The 16888-nt window shown below is 32.4% G+C and overlaps 1 protein-coding gene across 1 annotated transcript in view; it reads right to left on the reverse strand.

Moving 5' to 3' along the window:
* LOC145287984 (propionyl-CoA carboxylase beta chain, mitochondrial-like) overlaps positions 1-16888 on the reverse strand; it is an 84568-nt gene that overhangs the window by 10371 nt on the left and 57309 nt on the right. Inside the window, exons 10-12 of the mRNA XM_080135980.1 lie at positions 16227-16347; positions 12285-12366; positions 2959-3082 (exon numbers count right to left, since the gene is read on the reverse strand). Of these exons, the coding sequence (XP_079992106.1) occupies positions 2959-3082; positions 12285-12366; positions 16227-16347 (327 nt within the window). The remainder of the gene's footprint in view (positions 1-2958; positions 3083-12284; positions 12367-16226; positions 16348-16888) is intronic.

Below are 16888 nucleotides of genomic sequence, written 5' to 3' on the forward strand. Positions count from 1 at the left end.
AGGGGCTTCCTTTCTAGGGGAATTGCTCGACATATCAAAGGCCTTTGATAGGGTATGGTATAAAGGTCTACTTCACAAGATCTTTAGCTATGGTATAGCTGGAAATGTCTTCTCAATTATTAAATCATTTCTGATAGGTTCATAAGAGTAGTGGTTAATGGGCAGAAATCAGAAGCTCTCAGTATTAATGCTGGAGTCACTCAGGAGGCCATCCTAAGCCCAACTCTCTTCCTGATCTACATCACTGATCTTCCAAATCACATCCTAAGATCATTCGTAGACATTTATGCTGATGACATTACCATCTATGGCAGTATATCAAAGGTTGTAAATGACCAAGTTCTCTCTGATTCTCTCTCCTCTTATCTTGAGCATGTGATACAATGGGGAAACAGGTGGCTGGTTACTTTTAATGCATCTAAAACCAAGCTTCAATCCTTACATCATCAACACTCTAATCCCCATCTGGCATCAATTGAAATGAATAGCTTTCGTCTTGGGAAGGCTCCATGTTTTGACAACCTATTGGGCTTGACCTTTACTCCTGATCTGAAATGGAATATGTACATCAAATCAGTTGCCAAGGTCGCTGGAAAAATGGTGGGATTCTTCTATTGATCCAGTAGATATCTCATAGCTGATGCAATTCTCTACCTGTGTAAGAGCTAGGTATGACCAAGAATGGAGTATTGTTGCCACATCTGGGCAGGAGCTGCTAGAAAGAGCTTATCCTGCCTTGACAGAGTTCAAAATAAACTTCATAGCCTAGTAGAAGATGCCCTTTCTTCTTCCCTGCAACCTCTTTCTCACAGAAGAGACATTGCGAGCCTGTCTCTGCTTTATTGTTATTTTCATGGCAAGTGCTCATCTGGACTCCAATCTATGGTCCCCCCTTACCAAACTTTCACGAGAAACACGTGTCTAGCTGAAAATACTACAAAAAATTTCCCCTACACTTTATATGTGCCTAAACCTAAACGTAGATTCCATGAACAAAGCTTCTTTCTTAGAAATGCACCCTGTGGAACTCTCTTCCGTTTACTTGCTTTCCCACTGATATGGTCGTCTTCAAGTCCAATGTAAACAAGTTCCTGATGCGCCGTTCCTCTTAAGTAATTCAATTTACCAAATTTCCACTACTAACAATTACTACGATATTGTCCCATTGACTACTGTACACTCTTTAACCTTTATCCTCAAGTGGCCTCTGGGCCTTGATAAGTGGTAACTCCTATATAAAAAAAAAAATAATAATAATAAAATTTTAATCAAGTATTGCTAGTATGAATTACCTAAATTCTTTTAAAAGAGATAAAATGTCTTTAAAATTCAATAATAAAATTTTAATCATTCTTTTATATACACAAAAAGTAATTACACATTTGTATTTTTGTCAAAGCCTTTCTTAAAAATCAAAATCAAAAACACATTTTCTTCACTAATTATTGCCGTCTGGTTAAAAAAAAACCTTTGCCCCACTTTGCATTCTTTGATCATGGAAGAAGGCTTCAAGTTATCAAATAATGATTTGGCTTTAGTTAGCCACCAGACATAAACAAGTTCTCAAAAATAAAAATTAATCTCAAGTTTCATCATATCCCTATCAGTTTATGTACAGAACATTGATACAATTTGTATGAAATAAAACTCTTGGAAAACTATTAATAATTAGCCGTAAAAGTTTTCTTAAGATATTTTGATAGAGCGTCCGTTCTCGGCATGATGAATTAAGCACAGGGGGTCTCTGAATTGTGTGGGTCCCAGTGGCACTGGTGGGTTCGACAAGGATGGAAGTGAGGTTAGTTAATTCTTTAATCTTTTTACAAGTTCCCTTAACACACTAGTAATTACCTTTCCTTGTAACTTAGCTAAATGTGATCCTAACAATTTTCATTTGGCAATCAATGTTTTCATCCAATTATCTTCTTCACATTTTAAGTAACTCTTACCTTTTAAGTCTCGGTTCCTTTAAAATTTTACAAGTTCATGATTAATTCCAAGGCATGTGTGTGTGGAGGGAGGGAGGGGATTGTTATTGGAGGAGTGAAATAGAATGTCGACTGAGACAACTTTGTTTTTTGAAGCTGCCCCATCTAATGTTTTATTTGCATCTTCCATTATTATCTGATGCAGGTGGACAATGGAAATACTGATTTCCCTACATTTTTTTTAATTCTATGTCCATCTGATTGAACTCAATGTATCAAATGGAGGGATGGGGATAAAATCAGTATCACTGTTTCCCTAGATTTAATATAATTTTGGAAGGTCAATTTTTTGGATTCAATTCTAAATTTATATTTTAAATATTAATTTCTCATTCACTTTTCTTAATTCTTAAGATTGCCATTCATCACAGTGTCATAGGTTGACCTTTGACATGGGGTAGTCTTACACCACATTCACAAAATTGATAAAATCAAATCAAATCAATTTACTAAATCTAAAATCAATGTAATAAAATTTTACTATTTTTTAAATTTATCATGTTTCATAATTGTTATTGTCCTCTGTTTTACCTAACTTTCTCAATCTAAGTATTCGTAAATTTAAAGTATTTGTAAAATAAAATTAGCTTGCAAATATTTTAGGTTTTTAAGAAAATTACTTCTGGGCATTTAATAAATTGGTTTTTGTCCGTTAAGGAAAGGTTAGAATTATTTTTGCTTAGAGAAATTTACACAGTGTCATGTTTGCCTCATTTAACTAACTCAGCTGTTGTCTTTAACAAGGCCAAAATAATGCCTTATTCGTACAAAGATTTCCACTTGATTGTTAAACCATCAAGATTACCACTGATGTTTGTGGACAGAAAGAATCAAAATCATTATTTTCAGAGAAACTTTCATACTCATAGTTTGGAAAAATAATTTGAAGTAAAAACTATGCAAGATAAATTTGTAACAAAAATTAATTAATCCCTTCTTCTAAACAACACAAACAAAAAGGATAACATACCTGCAGCAACTTTTGGTTGATTTGCAACTAAACCAACGGTTTGCCCATTTAAACGAGCAAATCCAATTATAATATTCTTAGCATAATTTGGCATAATCTCAAAAAAATCTTGTTCATCCACAATCTAACAAAACAAAACAAAAAAAAAATAAAAAGTGTAATTATGTATTACAGACAAAAAAAAATAAGCGAGCAAAAAATAAACATAAAATAAATTTAATGTAAAGATTCAGAACATTTTTTTTAATTAAATAAATGTTGCAAATAAAATTTTCTGAAATAATGCTACTGAATATATCATGCATCAATATTGTAACTGATGTAATGAATATTAGTACATGAAGCAAGACCTTAACTACTTTAAACAATATATATTTTCGTATAATTTTCTCCATATAATTATCCACAACCACTCAAAAACTATTTTCAATAATTGTGCTGAAAAGCAAAATAGCGTCCATTCGCAGCTGAACATTTTGCTAACTGCATTTCATTTCCTCTGATATGAGCCATTGTTGAAAATCCATGGATTAAGGAAATTAAAATAACCCTTTCTATATATCTATATATTCCTTTGTCAAGCAATAAATTCTTAAATCGAATATATGCCTCTATATATTGTTTTTTCAGAATTTAAAAATGTGTGTGTGTGTGTGTGTGTGTGTGAAAATGTATAAATAACATACGAAAAGTATAAAAGCTTATAACTTTTCTGTATTCGTTTTCTATTGGTGACATGCAGGAATACAAAATAATATTATGAAAAAATTTTTTAAAAACTTTTTTTACAAGTACATAAATTTCAGTCTTCACAGCGTAGTGAAAGTGATGAGCATACATGGGAAAAGGGAAACGGAAGGAGGAGGAGGAGGTATACCCAATGAGAAGGTGCCACGTCAATTTTAAATACATATACATATAAGTATGCACGTACACACATGCACACAGTACATATACACATATGAAAGAAAAATTAAAAATTAAACAGCAAATGAAGAAACACGCTTTTAACTGTCAAATATTTTGAATTTCAATATTATTGATTCCCAGAGAGAACAAGAATTCAAAGGATATAAGACATTATATATATATATATACCTTTCGTGGGACTTAGGATTTGAAACAAACTCACAAGTTTAGAAAAAAAATGTCTAATGATGAACTAATTAAAATGACCTTGCAAGTTAAAAAACAAACTAACAAAGAGAGTTAGAAAGATTTATCGTTACTTACAGAAAGTAAGTAAATTTTTGTCTCCTCAGTTTTTTTTTTTTTCTTAAACTTAACAAGGAACATAAAAAAATATTTTTTAATTCAATTCTTACAGGATGTAATAACTTGCCCCTTCCTCTTGTTCGTACTTAGAAAAGTCTACACAAATTGGAGTAATACTTTGTTCTCATGGATAGGTGAAAAAAAAAAAGGAACAGATTTCAGAATTAACTAAAGTGCTACAAACCACTTTACAACAGCAATTCCAACAACAACACATAACCAAAAGAAAAAGAAAGATTAAAAAAGTTATTGAACAACAGAAAAAAAAAATATCACTTTTGGAAGATCACAAAATCAGAATTTCTTTGTCTTAAGGAATTTTAAATTCACTCTCAGAATTTAAATATAACCCGAATATTGATTCAACATTTCCAGTTTTTTTTGTAAGTTTGAAACCATATTTACAAAAATGTGCAAATAATGGTCTGACAAAGAAAAATTCACATTATTGGTATAAAAGTTGAGAACAGAAGAAAATACTAAATATGCGAATTAATGAAACAATAGAAGCTTTGTCGAAAATTTTTGATAAAAGAGATAATCTGTTTCATATGCGATAGAAGTGTTTGAATATCGTAAAATAGGAGGACGATTATTTTGTCACGTATGCAGGTATGATTAACACATACTGTGAAGCAATTAAATTATCAGAATTCTCGAACTACATGTTCAAATGTCTAATTTTTGTACAAGATCTAACAACACAAAGAAATTAGACCAAGTATTATGGAACAGGACCCAAATGTTATGCTGCAAAAAGTAAGAGCGGAATGTTAGCATGTAATAAATATTAAAAAAAGATAATCGGATTGAAGATATCACGGATACAGACTGTAAGACAAAAGCTGAATCCAAATAAAGAAAAATGTTATATGCAATGTGTGTAGTGGAAAGTATATAAAAAGGACTGTTTCTTTAAGGATAAAATATGCTTAAATTGTGGGCATGTAGGCCAAAAAAGTTTCCTTTGTCTGACAAAAACAAAGATAAGTGAAAACAAAGTCGCAATCGAATGTCGACGTAGAAAAATGAAAAAGCAAGTCTGGTTGAATGAAAAAAATAAAAAGGGTGTGTGTCACTCTTTTCTATATGCAACCAGATATTACTATATGCAAATAAAGTAGTAATGCTAGCTGCTCTACAAAAGAGAATACTCAAAAATTTCACACGGGCCATCCAGGGATTTCACAAATTAAATAGTTAATGAGAAGTTACACTTATTGGCCGAGGATGGACCAAGACATAGAAAATTTGGTGAGACACTGTAAAGCAAGCCAACTGGCAGCAAAGGGATCCCTTTGCTGCCAGTTGGCTTGCTTTACAGATGTCTCATGGACTCGATTACATATCGACTATGCAGGGCCCATAAATGAATTGTATTACTTGGTCATTGTGAACAGTTTCACAAAGTGGCTGGAAATTGTTAAGTGCAGGTAACTTAACAAAATTTTTAGACATTTTGTAATCCCGAAACTTTTGTAGTCAACGACAATGGAACCCATTTCACAGGAGAAGAATTTAACAGATTTCTGCAAATCATTATCTATTAAACACATGACAATGCCAGTTTGCCATCAAAGATCAGACAGAATAGCAAAAAAAAAAAAAACAATTGTGGACATGTTTAAACGAGCACTGAAGAAGAATCAAAATGTGGACACAAATGATAGAAATATTCAGAATTTTTTGACAATTTACAGAATCACGCCAAACCTGAATACGATGTCAAGTTTATCGTCAGCAAAGTTAATGTTTGCAAGAAAAATATGCTCTTTATTTGATAGATAAAATGTTTTTCAAAAACTTTAGGGCTAGAAGAATGCTTTGGGAAGAAGGAATAGTAACCAAAAGAATTGGACAGGCCATATACGACATAAAAGGAAACAAAGTTCCATGCAAAAGACATCAGTTGGGACCTTGGCACACTACAGAGGTCACAGAAAATACCGAAGAGATTCCAATGAAAGTCCTTTATGACTTATTTGAAATTCCTGTACCGATAAGTCAGCATTCTCCAATGGAGGTATCCTTAAACTCAAGACCAGAAATATGTCAAATGTCACCACAGCAAGGATTAAGTAAGAACAGACTTAGGAAAAAGATTAATAAATTATGTGCAGACTTTAAAAAGAGAAAATATTAAAGCTAAATTTCATGGGAAAATTTGCTCTGGGAGAGGTGATGTAATGAACATGAGTAGATCCGAGTTTTTGATTGGCTAGTTAAGCCATAAAAGTACCAACTGGTGACACCACTTGGGAGAAACGTTGAAAGGTACGCAAGCCTCACACTAGGAACACCAGCTGCGAAGACTAACACTCATTCAATACAGCAACTTGCCAGATTATTACCCAAACTAAACCAAGATCACTTAGCTACTTCAAACAATATACCTTTTGCAGGATCATATAAGTAACTTAAAGTTAATTATTTTCAATTTATTAAATTTTGTTATAGTGTACGCTTCACCAATTAACATGTTTTATGGAAAAAGAAACAAGACAGAATGTGAATGACTTATGATGCAAAACCATATGAGAATATAACAGAAGGATGAATTCAATATTTTCATTTAGAAAAGAAAGGTGAAAAGAAGACAATGAAATATAAGTTCATTCCGATAGCAACATATACTTTTTATTACTGTAATTATCAGAAGAAGAGTGACATTTCACACCATTAAATTGTAAACAGGTTAAAGAGAAATCAAAATCATGTCTATTTAACTTAAAATAATAAAAGTCTTAAATGCTATAATTAATTATGAGAAGATCATACTATTTTCAGCACAAATGTGTTTATTTTTTTACTTTTGAATATATGATTCATATAAAACATTGACACATTTCATTCTCTACAAAAATTAGGGAAGAGGGTAGGCACAAGACTTCACACTTAGTACAGGATAAGTTGTTAATGTTTGGGAATATCGGTTGCTTTTATCATGTCCTACAGAAACATTAGCGGTAATATACTTGGATTGAATATACTGAAATCAAAAGAAATGCTTTGTGGATATGATTCGTAACAACCTACAAATAGCACATTTGTTTTGATAATTCAACCTGGTTGTTTTCTACTTAACTAAAATTGCAGGTTGGTCAGAGGAAATACTAAAGATCTTGAATCAAAATCAGCACAACCATAGAATATTAGAGAATTTAACGTTTGTCCAGAGTTGGCACCATATTAAAAACCAACCATTAATAAAAAAAAAAATCTATATATGTACATACCCCTGACAGAAAGAAAATATCATAATCCAAATTTTATATAAACTAAATAAAATAATTTTTAAATGATTAATGGGAATTTGTAGGCATTACAAGGCTGAAAAGAAAAATCTTGTAGTTTGAATTATTTGGAGTTATCTCTCTTGTTCATTGAGACAGTTTTCAAACTGGTGCACGGAACAGTCACTCCTTACTTAGCGATAAAATTTGATTTTCTTATTTAAAAATAAAACTACTTAATCAATTTACGTGATTTTTTAAATACATTTTCTTTTTGTCACACGTGTATACGTCATACAGATTTTTCTTCATTTTTGTTTTTTCATATAGAGGAAATTCTGAACAAGCACCGAGAATTCTTTCTGCTTATGTTTATCGCAACACAGACAAATCAAATGACACAAGTAAAGATAAAAGAGGTTGAGAAAATGAAAATCATGAATTGATACTTTTTGCGATTATCGTTTCATAAGAGTGAGTAATGGTATCACTCTATCATTATCATTTGTCAAAACAACTTTGTCAACAGGTTGGGAAGGAGGAAACAAATTGATTTTTTTTTTTTTTTGATCATTGATTAATAATTGATTAGTTGTATTCTTGAAGAAAGTTGTAGAATGCATTAAAATTACTAAACGAGAAAAACGTTACCAACTAACTTTCGGAAGAACCCTCCGCTTTTCTTTTATATTGCAAGTTTCTTAAAACGTGACTAGCAAAAGTCCAGAATAAGATCACGCTTTTCTTTTAACGGTTAATTTAAAAAAAAAAAAAGAAAGTCTTTTGAACGCTGTTATTAAAACTTAAATTCTTTTCTAAAGTTTGCATTTTGGAGACAGAAGTGTTTTTTCGAGATAAGTGACTTCTATATTAATCATACTTTTTATTTTTAGATTCAAATATTAATAACTACATTTTATTTCAGTATTTAATTTATGTATTTCTGTTTTATTAAATGCTAGCTTTTTTCTCGTCCATAAATGTTTATTTATCTACCAAGTTTATTGCAAAAATAGATTACGTAATTGTACTCATTTTTAGTTCGTGAGAGGGGAATCTATCACCATACTTTCCCTTAAACACGTCCGTTGGACTTTTATTAAGTATAATACTTAATAGTTTTTATTTTTTATTATTTTTTTTTAATGGAGAGTAGAAAATGCATTGTGGATGCGTTATCGGCAGCTCCCGTTACTCTCGCTTCTCCTTATTTATCTCTCAGTCCTCATTTTTTAATGAGTGATTTTTCTGACAAAGGGAGAAGAAAAAGCTGTTTTCTAGGTTGGCAGTATTTTGCGCGAACAGTTGGCAGAGATGGCGGAAATTTTCTGTTTCTATGTCTATCCTTGTAGCCATGTCACTAATAAGGGTGCTGGAGGTAAACGTTTTATCTGGGCTGACGTTATCCGCCTGATAGTCAGAGACCCGAACCTTGGATTAACCACTAAGGAGGCTGTCCTATCAGCAGGTGCAAAGTACTGGGGCTGCTGTATTGTTATTTGTTGAATGGATTCTGGACCATGCAGTAGCTTCTGGTGTGGTCTCTCGATGCCATATTAGTGGGTAATTGTTACAGCTTTACCTTATCATGTTCTACAAAAAAAAAAAAAAATCTTTCATTTCTTTTTCTCTCTTAGTTTCCCCTCTCTGTCCTGCTCTATGTAAATCTGACGACCTAGTCCACAAATTCCAAAATTCCATCATGACAAGTTTCAAGAAAAAATACATGATTAAACCCGGTTCTCCAACTTCCAACGTAGACCCCCACTACCATGTCTCCTTCTCCAACATCAGGGGTCTACGTTCTAACCTTCCAGAGGTTGAAACACAATTACAGGAGACTAAACCAGACCTTTTATTTTTAAGCGAAACTGGCATTGGACAGGCTATTTCCCTAGAAGAGTTCACAATTAAAGGATACTCTAACTTAACTTCTAAATCTGACCCCCAAGATCGCCATGGGCATGGAATATGTGCCTATATTAAAGATGGCTTTCCATGTGGTAGGGACATCTCCAGAGAAGATACTAACTTACCCTATATATGCTTCCGGGTTGCATTAGCTCACACTACTGCATTTATATTTACTCTCTATCGCCCCCACAACAGCGGAGTTACTATCTTTAAAAGCATATCTGAGAAAATTGACCAAGTTCTATCTGCTTATCCTTCAGCTAACATTCACGTATGTGAAGACTTCAATGCTCACAACGTCGAATGGTTGACCCACTCAAACAAGACCGATGATAAGGGGAGGTTCTGTCATGATTTCTCCATTGCTTATGACCTCACTCAGATTGTTCAAAAACCCACCCGTGTGCGCCCGACAATGACAGCCAGTATGCGACTCTACTAGACCTTTTTGTTACAACTTGCCCTGAACTATGTTCAGTTTCTGTTCTGTCGCCTCTTGGATCTTCCGACCACTCTGTTGTATGAATTAAGATAAGAATGAAATGTAATAAGTCCCCAGACGTACCTCTCCATCGTACAGTATATCAATACACTAAGGCTGACTGGGATAGCTTCCGTACATTTACATTGGATCTACCTCTGCGTTCCATGTTTAAAAAGGATGTGTCCTCTATAGTATCAGACCTGACAGAATAGTTAATTGTAGGTATAGACCGTTTCATACCCTCGAAAAAGTTCCAGCCATGGTTCTCTCCAGAATGTGCTGCTGCCATTGCGCACAGAAATCACTTTTTCCACTGCTTCCAACGTAATAGATGTATGGAAACTAAAGCCGCTTTCAGGACTGCCAGCAACCATTGTAAGAAAGTAATAAAGAACGCAAGACAGTTGTATGCTCAATCCGTCAAGTCCAAAGTAGCTGAGCAGCGGCTTGGTTCTCACCAGTTTTGGCAAATAGCAAACAGAATCCTGAACAGAAGCGTGTGCTCTATCCCAACTATTATCAATGAACCTGAGGTAATCTTGTCAGCATCAGACAAAGCCAAACTCTTTGCCAAGAACTTTGCATCTAATTCTACCCTTTGCGACCAAGGCCGCCAACCCCCAATATTTCCTCCTGTATCAGAAAACATGCTATGTTATATGCATATATCTGTACGTGATGTTGCCAAGCTAATCAAAAACCTTGATTCCAGTAAAGTAACTGGCCCTGACGGTATTCCAATTATAGTACTCAAAAAACTTCAACCAGAACTAGCGCCCATAATTACAAAACTGTTTAAACGTTGTCTTAAGGAGAATAGCTTCCCAACACCCTGGAAAATCTCATCAGTATGCCCTGTATTTAAGAATTCAGGTGATCGCTCATCCCCCTCTCATTACAGGCCAAGAAGTCTCCTGTGCGTCATGAGTAAGTTGCTGGAATCTGTGTTAAATACAGAAGTAATCAACCATCTCAACAAAAATAACCTTCTTAGTGACACTCAATATGGTTTCCGTTCTGCTAGATCTACAGCAGATGTGCTTACAGTTATATCTCATAGGATTAGCAAATCTCTAGACAGAGGCAACCTTTCTAGGGCAATTGCTCTTGACATATCTAAGGCCTTTGATAGGGTATGGCATAAAGGTTTACTTTACAAGATCTCTAGCTATGGTATAACTGGAAATGTCTTCTCAATTATTAAATCATTTCTTTCTGATAGGTTCATAAGAGTAGTAGTTGAGGGACAAAAATCAGAAGCTCACAGTATTAATGCTGGTGTCCCTCAGGGGTCCATCCTGGGCCCAACTCTTTTCCTGATCTATATTAATGATCTTCCAAATCACATCCTTACATCATTTGTAGACATTTATGCTGATGACACTACCATTTATGGTAGCACATCTACATCAGTAAACGACCAAGTTCTCTTTGATTCTCTCTCCTCTGATCTTGAGCACGTGGTACAATGGGGAAAGGAGTGGCTGGTTACTTTTAATGCATCTAAAACCAAGCTTCTCTCTTTACATCATCAACATTCTGATCCACATCTGGCATCAATTGAAATGAATGGCTCTCGTCTTCAGGAGGCCTCAAGTTTTGACAAGCTTCTGGGCTTGAAAATTACTCCTGATCTTAAATGGAACACGTACATCAAATCTGTTGCCAGGGCCGCTGGAAAAATGGTGGATCTTTCTATCAATCCCGTAGATATCTCACTGCTGATGCAATTCTCTATCTATATAAGAGCCAGGTACGTCCAAGGATGGAATACTGTTGCCACATCTGGGCAGGAGCAGCTAGAAAGAACTTGTCCTGCCTTGATAAAGTTAAAAATAGACTTCGTAGCCTCGTAGGACATGTCCTTTTCTCTTCCTTGCAACCTCTATCTCACAGAAGAGATGTTGCGAGTTTGTCTCTGATGTATCGTTATTTTCATGGAAAGTGTTTGATTGAGCTTCAGTCTATGGTCCCCCCTCGCCAAACTTTCACAAAAACACTCTAGCTGAAAACACTATCAATAATTCCCCCCACTCTTTATCTGTGCCTAAACCTAAACGTAGATTCCATGAACAAAGCTTCTTTCTTAGAACTGCACGCCTGTGGAATTGTCTTCCGTTTTCCTGCTTTCCGGCTGACTACAATATGGTTGTCTTCAAGTCTAACATAAACAAGTTCTTGATGAGCTGTGCCATATAAGTTAACAAATTTACTGAATTTTCATTACTAATGATTACTATATTTTCTAATTTCTACTGTACACTCTTTAACCCTTATCCTTGAGTGGCTTCTTGGCCTTGATAATGTGGTGATGCCTGTGTAAAAAAAAAAAAAAAAAAAAAAAAAAAGAAGCTAAATCACTAATTTGAACAATTTGAGAAACAAAATGTCCACATGCATAACTAAAACTGATAACTTACTCCAAGAATAACATCTTTCATGTCATAAGCTGCAGTGGATTCCAATGGCACAACTGTATCCAAACCAGGTACTAAACGATGCCTTCAAAATAAACAAAGTACAGTACATAAGCAGCTGTTTTTTTAGATTCATCACTAAAAAGAAATGCTGATCATTTTGTTAAAAGAGAATGGACGGATAAAACAACTGTTTTATAAAATACAATAAACTTTGTTTCTTACATTTGTTTTACTTAGGAAATAAATAGTCTCAAATTTTCCCTAATTTCATGTATATTTATAAGTAGCAATACTAAATTTTTTTCTTTACAGCCAAGAAACTCAACTTAAGCATTATTGAAAAACTATAAAAATAACAAAGAAATATGGTCTTTAGTTGTTTTTTTTTAAATCGGCCTATTAGAACTGGAGTTATGCCCATTCAAAGTATCAAAAAATGTGTGGTTCACTCAACATTTTGTCTGAAGTCAGTCCTATTCAAATGCATATAAGCTTGTGACTGAAAATGGTAGGAAATTTACACAATTTACAGACTAACCCATCTTGAAAAAGTTGTAAATTCAGATCTTTTAAGATATTATGATGAAATTTTGAACATATTATCACAACACCATAAAGGTTCAAATGGGTGTATTTACAACCATTTCAATTGGTAACTCACAGATTAATTAGCATATTTAAGTTTAATTTTAGCAACATGAAATATAAACATCATAAAAAAAATGATAGATGAAATTTTATCTTTATGTGAAGTATTATTCTGATGGGCATTATCATTTGTCATTATCATAACATGAAAAATCTCAAGATGTCGACTGAGAAATCCAGATGGCAACCACAACAGGATTTATAGAAATTATAAACAAAATATGACTTGTAACATATCAAATTAAAGGAAATTTTGTACAGATTGCAATTATAATGTTTTCAAGCACATTTAACTATGTTCCATCATTAAAAATTGCAGTATTGTAAATATTTTCCCCAAACCCTGAGTCCAAGTGGCAAGCCCTTCATTGTACAAACCATCTTAAAACTACACATAATCATCACACTGGATTTATTTTCCATAGAAAAAAAATTGGTTAACTGTCATAAAACATTACAATTACCTTAAAATCTAAGATTATTTTACATTAAATTTTTATATCAAATTTATATATATTTCCATTTCTGACAAATTTTGAGTATGATAAATAAACAATTGTTAATACTTTGTGCTTTTTTTTTTACATCATTCATTTTCCCATAACAGCGTAAATAATCAACAATAAAATTATTGTTTTACTGTGTACGTTTTCAGCATCCCAATTGTTTTTGGCATTTAAATTGTCCAAATAATTAATTGTTAATACTTTCTGCTTTTTTTTTACATTGTTCGTTTTCCCATAATAGCGGAAATAAATAATCAACTCGACAATAAAATTATTGTTTTACTGTGTACGTTTTCAGCATCCCAATTTTTTTTTGCGTTTAAATTATCCAAATAAACAATTGTTAATGCTCTCTGCTTTTTTTTTTACATCGTTCATTTCCACATTGTCTTGATTAGTTTTATTGACCTTATTATTAACATATAAATTAAATATTTGACCCAATGGGTCATGAATGTTGGTTTTAAATAAATGAAAAAAGTTCAATTTTATTTTCATTTTCTATTTAAAAAGACATTCTTAACACGGGGAGAGTGTTTTTAACTATTCTGTACTTTCAACTAACAATTTCATTTAAAAAAGATATATCAAAATTTTAATTTAACTTCAAGTATTATGGTATCTGTTCAGTACACATTTACCTATAAGTATGGCAAACCACTTATAATTCAATGGCTGGAAGTTTTTTTTTTTTCAAAAATAAACAATTATAAACAGAACGACTCATAAAAATTATTCTTTTTTCATTTTAATATACTTTCATAGAAATGTTTCTGTTATGTCACAAAAAACTATTTTCTCTACGTCACAAGTGTCATGCTCATACATTAATTCCATAGCTAATATGATACACTGACCCAACAGGTCACACGTAGTCTAGTGTGTGTGTGTGTATATATATATATATATGTGGAAGTTTTTTCTCTCCCGAAATTAATCAAAGTTCCATACCAGCAACGGACTTTATATACACCGGACATACCAGCAACTTGGTTATAAAATAATTATACATTGAGGTGAGGAATGATAGACGAATAAACAGTTAGACATTTCTCTTTTCAAACATACCCGTCTATTTGCTTTTTTGTTTTTCTTTTCTTTACTTTCATGATTCCGGTCTTTCTTCGCATTGTTTTTGGCTTTTAAAACTTCCATATATTCCTTTGCCAACAATGCTTCAAGCAAACTACTACCTACTCATATATATATACCAATTTTATTAAATGCTTTTTGGAAAAAATTTTGTATGTTAAAAATATAGATTTTATTTTTTTCCAGCTCTGTCTAATTATAATGTTTAAAATATTTTTTTTAATATCATCATTAATATTTTAAATATAGATTTTTGTATTTTCCTATGAAGCCCTGTTTTATGATTTTCAGATATACGTTCTGGTGTACATTATATATATATATATATATATACACACACACACACCAGAACATATATCTGAAAATCATAAAACAGGGCTACATAGAATAGAGCTGGAAAAAAAATAAAAACTATATTTTTAACATACAAAATTTTTTCCAAGAAACATTTAATAAAATTGGTGCTTGTGCAGAAATAATAACGTTAAAAAACTTATCTTAACATGTAACTATTTTGTACGTTTCTAGCAGAGCATGTATAGCAGCAATATGTAAATACCAAGCCATGAGTGAAATGGCATCACAGTAAGGAAAAAGAAAAAGACCATAACAACGAGAAAGAGCACATTAGAGAAGACCATCATGTTAGAGATGTGGGTGACGTCACAGCCATAATGAGAAGTTACGTGTGGCAGGAAAATGAAGAAATGAATGCTGTTACAAAAGAAAAAGTTATTTTTTATGCTATTTAACAGTATTCTGATTTAGCCTTAAAAAAAAAAAAGCACCAACACACATTGTTGGTCATTTTTTTCAAAGAATTTATCAAAAAAAAAAAAAACTATTCTATTTCTTTCATAATCAAAACTTTATAATGTTTTCTAAATAATAAAAAAAAAAGAAAGAATGAATACTTCATTGCTGTAAGCCAGTTTGAACCTACTTTTGGTATGAATTCCCAACAGGAGATTTTTTTTCGTGTGCATTATGGCACACAAAAATCTCATGTTATCAGTGCTGGACACCATTTCTATTGATGCATAGATAAAAAGATTTCGACTAATTCTCTTCAAATTTTAAAACATAAGAAATTAGTATATTGGCTATTAAATACCATTTGAATAAAGTTTCTATCTTGACTTAACTCTGTGCTACAAGGCCTCAACTTTGAGATGTTCTAACTTTTGACGAGAAAACTGTGTTTCATTCAAATTCCGTGGTAAAGATAATTCTTTTCTCTGATTGGCTAAAAATATGAAACATCATCGACTGGTAAAACTTCCGTATCAAGTGTTTACATGAACAAACCTCAACTGTGCACTTGCGAAAACTCATCTACTGCTAGCAGGCACCCATGTTGGCATGCTTCGTTGTTAATAACCAGATTTAAACAGCAATTCTTTTGAATATATATAAATCACAAAAAAATTATGAAAATATCATTTTAAAGAAAAATTTATTGCAAATTCAGTCATATAAGTTTTATTTTGATGGACGTTGGAGAAATCTATTAATTACTGATTTAAAAACTATGACTGTTAGATTAAGTAGAAATGTGCACCTTGTCCAGCACTGAACAATAGGTTTTCTGGTATTGCTACAATAAGAAAAAATTATCAAATCTTTTTAACTTTTTCATCTAAAAATATAGAAACATCATATTATTTTATATTAAAAATGTGAAGTATTCACTTACGGGGGGTCTTCACATTTTCTAATGGGTGCTGCTTTCTGGTTGCTCGGTGGCAGAAAATTCATGAAATGTCGTAATTCCAACAAAGCACTAACATCATTCTCAAATGCATGATGGGCAACACCTTCAAAGAAAAAAGTTGACATTTGTTTTATGTAGAAAGCAATATTACACTCATTTTTTTTCTTTTCACAGTTTTGGAAAATTGAAAGTGATTAAATATTACAAATCATCTCAACTAGGTTTTTTACAGAATACAAGTAGTAGTAGTAGTAGCAGTAGTAGTAGTAGTAGCAGTAGTAGTTTGACTTTGGAATAATCTTATTTTTTGCTGAATTTCAAATCAACATTCTTTCAAAAGTGGCCATTTCAGATATGTTACTAAACTGGACTTTAAAAAATTTTTTATTCAAATTTAAAAATAGCAATTGTTTACAATAGATATCATTCACAGTAGAAGATGGCCACTTATTTTTCTGCTTAGATTTATGACCACTTCACAGTGGGACAATACAAGTATGAGCAAAAACTCTGAATATAGAGCACAATGACAAAAGTATACTACTAAGGTTAATTAACATGATAGGCAACATTTTAATTTATTCTATACAATAATGATATGAATTGTTCTGCATTGTTAATTATGCTAATGTCGTTATTTATCA

This window comes from Euprymna scolopes, chromosome 11 (assembly GCF_053919585.1).
Source record: "Euprymna scolopes isolate OS-2025 chromosome 11, ASM5391958v1, whole genome shotgun sequence".
Taxonomy (NCBI): Eukaryota; Metazoa; Mollusca; class Cephalopoda; order Sepiida; family Sepiolidae; genus Euprymna; species Euprymna scolopes.